The sequence below is a fragment of the Aplidium turbinatum genome, chromosome 9, assembly GCF_918807975.1.
Source record: "Aplidium turbinatum chromosome 9, kaAplTurb1.1, whole genome shotgun sequence".
Classification (NCBI taxonomy): domain Eukaryota; kingdom Metazoa; phylum Chordata; class Ascidiacea; order Aplousobranchia; family Polyclinidae; genus Aplidium; species Aplidium turbinatum.
In genome coordinates this window covers 6,438,363-6,442,057 of record NC_137480.1, presented here as the reverse complement: position 1 = coordinate 6,442,057, position 3,695 = coordinate 6,438,363, and the positions used below count along the sequence as shown (strand labels likewise).

The window sequence follows — 3,695 nt, the reverse complement described above, 5'->3', positions numbered from 1 at the left end:
AACTAAACTTATTTTAGCAAAAGTTTAGAAAACTTAACTGTTTTAACCTTCGTCCGGCTGCATGGGTACAATTGTACCCATTCCAATTTTAAAATACGACAGTCTTTTTTCTAGAAATTCGAGAGACCTGAAACTTCCTGACATCTCTACATTTCTGTGTTAGATTATGCAGACTAAATGTCGGCAAAAAATCTTTACACGTTACCGAGATTTAGGGTCGAGTTGTTTTTACACCCTTAACAGGCGGTAGGCTATGGGTACATATTGTACCCTTGCACATTGTGTATCTAAATAATGCCAGTATACATAACACAAAGACAATTTTTTGAATGTTGAATGAAACAGAGTACAGAAATGATTTATTTGACACAGAAATATGAAAGAAAACTTAGTTGAGATGGGTTTAGTCAGTGTCACAAGTAATACACTTTGTTTTTGTTATGGAGTGTTCGTCGCACACAGGCTGAACGCAAGCCACGCAGCCTTTCCTGGTTTTACGTCGTTTTCGTTTCTGATCTCTGCAGACATAGCAACTGCCAACAATCGGTGTAGCTCCTCGATTTCCATGGGGTTCTTTGGGTTTAGCTTCTGCCCCTTCTGGCGGTGTCGCAATGGGCCGTCCTAGAACCATTTCCACTGCAGCTCGAAGGAAGCGGTTTCTCATCATCATGCGGTTGGTAGTGCGAGCTTCCACTGAAGGCATACATAGCTGTTTCGCAAGATCTTTCAGGAACTTTCTCCGTTGGTCCTTTTTCCTAAACACTGGCTTGTGTTCCCTGTAGATGATAAACGACGCTAAGCCAGTGACGTCGATCATGTTATAGAAAAACGCCAAAGACCAACGCAGTGTCCGTCGTTTTACTGTGTATTCACCCAGCATTTTGTCCATTGTGTCCACCCCCCCTTTGGTTTTATTATAGTACGTGATGATCTCTGGTTTGCTTGATTGTGTTGCTTCGACTTCTCCGGTCATGTGCATGGATGATAGAAGCACAACTGATCTGTTTTTCTTTGGCACATATGAACAGACTGTTGCATCTCGATGGTAGGCGAAATTGGTCGAGTGAAGTGCTCTTTCCTTGCCAGGCTGCATGTTGCTTGGCAAAAACCTCTTGTTTTTTCTGACTGTTCCAACTAAAGTCATGTCCCAGGTGTTCAATACTTTAGCTAGCTGCATACCTGTGAAGAAATTATCGGTGGTGACATTTCTTCCAGAGCCTTTATACAAACAGACCAGGTCCAAAACTGTTCGCTCACCAACATTTGTTTGTCGGGGACCATCTATTGGTTTTCCAGTATAAAGCTGACCATGCAGCGGGTAGGCGTTTGATGCATCACAAGCCCAGAAAACCTTGATACCATATTTAGCTGGTTTAGATGGTATATACTGTGTGAATTTGGTATGTCCATGAAATGGAAACAATTGTTCAACTATCGTGATACATTCATGTGGCTTGTAGGCTCTCTCCAAATTTTTATTCAGCATTAGCCACAGATCTCGTATTGGTGCAGCTTTATCTGTTTGCACACGCTCTGCACGTGTATTATCGTTGTCAAATCTGATAAATCTGAGCATCAACTTGAAGCGGTCACGAGACATAGCTGCACGTATAAGAGGCAAAGCATCTACTTTCCACATATCTTCCAGATTCTCTTTGTTATTCCTGTGTACACCAGCAGCAATAAAAATGCCAATAAATGCACTGAGCTCAACTTCAGTAAAGGGCTCGAATGTTCTTAGTGGTGGCCGTTCAGAAGCATTACGAAATCTTTCTGCGAGATTGTTGTTGAAAGCTTCATAAACTCTTCTAGCCTTTCGATTTGTTTCTCTTAGTATGATGTCACACATCTCTGGACTCATGATAGATTTGAACAGCTCTTTTTCTGTAAATAAATTGCTGGTTGCTGCAGGCCCACCTCTTTGTCGTAGGATGTTACGAGATCTTGTTTGGGCAGTTGGCAGCGGATCTCTATGCCATTCGGTTTCATCCTTAGCAATCCAAATGCTATCAACATGTTGAGACATGGCAGGGACATCTTCAACACTCTCGTCTGAGTCGTATTCTTCTTCCTGTTCTACCACCATTTCTTCTTCAATGTCGGACGCTTCTTCAATGCCATCATCTGCTTCTGGTATGTAGTTTTCATCGTCAGATGCAACATATGCGCCTTCCTCATATTCAGAATCAGATTCTTCAATCATACGCCTTATTTCATCGGCCGTATATCTGAAAGGCAGCAAAAAAGTAAATAAATGTGTATAATGTTTCTTTGTGAAATACCGGTACTACAAAAGTAGGCTATAAGCTGGACACAAAATGATACTGACCTCAATCGTCGTGTTCTTCGATTATCGTAAATGCTAGATTCAGCATCACCATCACTCATGATTTCTTCACCAACCTTCCAAAACTTATAGCCTACAGTACAACCAATTTTCAATCTACAGTTTACACCTAACCAATTCCGGCAGAAAACTTACCAATTCCTACTAGTCCTACTCAAATATAATCAAAAACTCTAATACTGCACGTGCCTTGTCTTATCTAAGGCAAGAGACGAAGGGAGAGGAAACGAAGTGGAACGACTGAGATGACGATAGCTGATCGGAGGGGCAGAAAGGATGATAAAAATAAAAGGAGAATGGAGAGAGAACTAGTGCAGCAACACGTGCTATACTTCCCTAGAGCACAGTATTTAAACGCTCTGACCAATAAATACGGCATACCGTACAAAAAATATAACTAACTTGGAAATTTCAATGGAAAATGTACGTGGGTACAATTGTACCCATGCCGCCTGTTAGCGGTGTAAAAATATGCAGTCTGACAAAGGTTAATGGGCAGAGCTGCAGCTTGAATTGTGAAAATAATTTGGGTGCAGGCTCAAACATTAGTCTTTGGAATGGGTGCCAGCACTGGGTACATAAGAAACACAGTCAATTAGATCACTTGTCTGTAGACACTGATTTTGGACACTCGCGATGTCTGGCAACAGCTCGCCCGATCGACGGAAGCCAAACAGATGTCCAATTCGGTCAAGAAAAATTGCAAGTTGTAAGTTCGTTTTTTTTTTTATCTTGGAGACTTACTTTCTGCAGCTGGTGGATGCGATTACACAACAGTGTCACGTATAAAATTGGCTTGAAAAGCATTCAGAGAGCTGGTTCCACAATTACGCTATAATATGTCTTGCAAGACGCCTGTGATAATTTATAACACATTTAGGCGAAGTATCTTGCCTTGCCCCAGCGAGGGCAAGGCCTAAATATTTATCATCTACTCTACAACGCAATGATTGGACTATGCTTAAAACAAAACATTTAGCCCACTTATAATCATGAGAGATAACATGGGCTACATTCGAAGTCGTACATTCGAAGTATACATTCTCCATTTCGCAATCGACAGCATGCCTTTAACCCTTCAACTGCCACGGGCTCTTTAAAAAGCCCACCCCTAAAAATACACACTGTTTGAAATCATCATAACTCTGGTCTTTGCTTGCCAAACTGCTTGGGAATTACATTTTTAGAAAGAAAAAGACTTTTATTTTCCACAAGTTGAAAAAAATTGCTAAGTTAGTATTTGAATTTTTTCTGCAATTTGCAATCATTTACAGAGAATTTTTATTTGTTGTGAAAAGTGAAGGTAATGCGAATCTTTCCTCGCATAACGTATAAACAATATAGTGAC

General features: G+C 40.8%; 1 protein-coding gene across 1 annotated transcript; it reads right to left on the bottom strand.

Annotated features, from left to right (window-relative positions):
• Positions 1-403: 403 nt before the first annotated feature.
• On the bottom strand, positions 404-1,396 carry LOC145777727 (uncharacterized). The gene is made up of 2 exons (XM_082589165.1): positions 924-1,396; positions 404-776 (listed from the first exon to the last, which is right to left on the bottom strand). Exons 1-2 carry the CDS (start codon positions 1,175-1,177, stop codon positions 404-406), a joined length of 627 nt encoding a protein of 208 aa, XP_082445291.1. The 5' UTR covers positions 1,178-1,396.
• Between the last annotated feature and the right edge of the window lie 2,299 nt (positions 1,397-3,695).

What these genes read in the sequence shown, in the direction of transcription:
- LOC145777727 (XM_082589165.1), bottom strand. Translation starts at nt 1,177, where the DNA reads ATGCAGCTAGCTAAAGTATTGAACACCTGGGACATGACTTTAGTTGGA. An exon ending in AGCAAACCAGAGATCATCAC is followed by an intron (nt 777 to 923) that starts GTACTATAATAA and finishes TATCATCTACAG; the next exon opens with GGAACACAAGCCAGTGTTTA.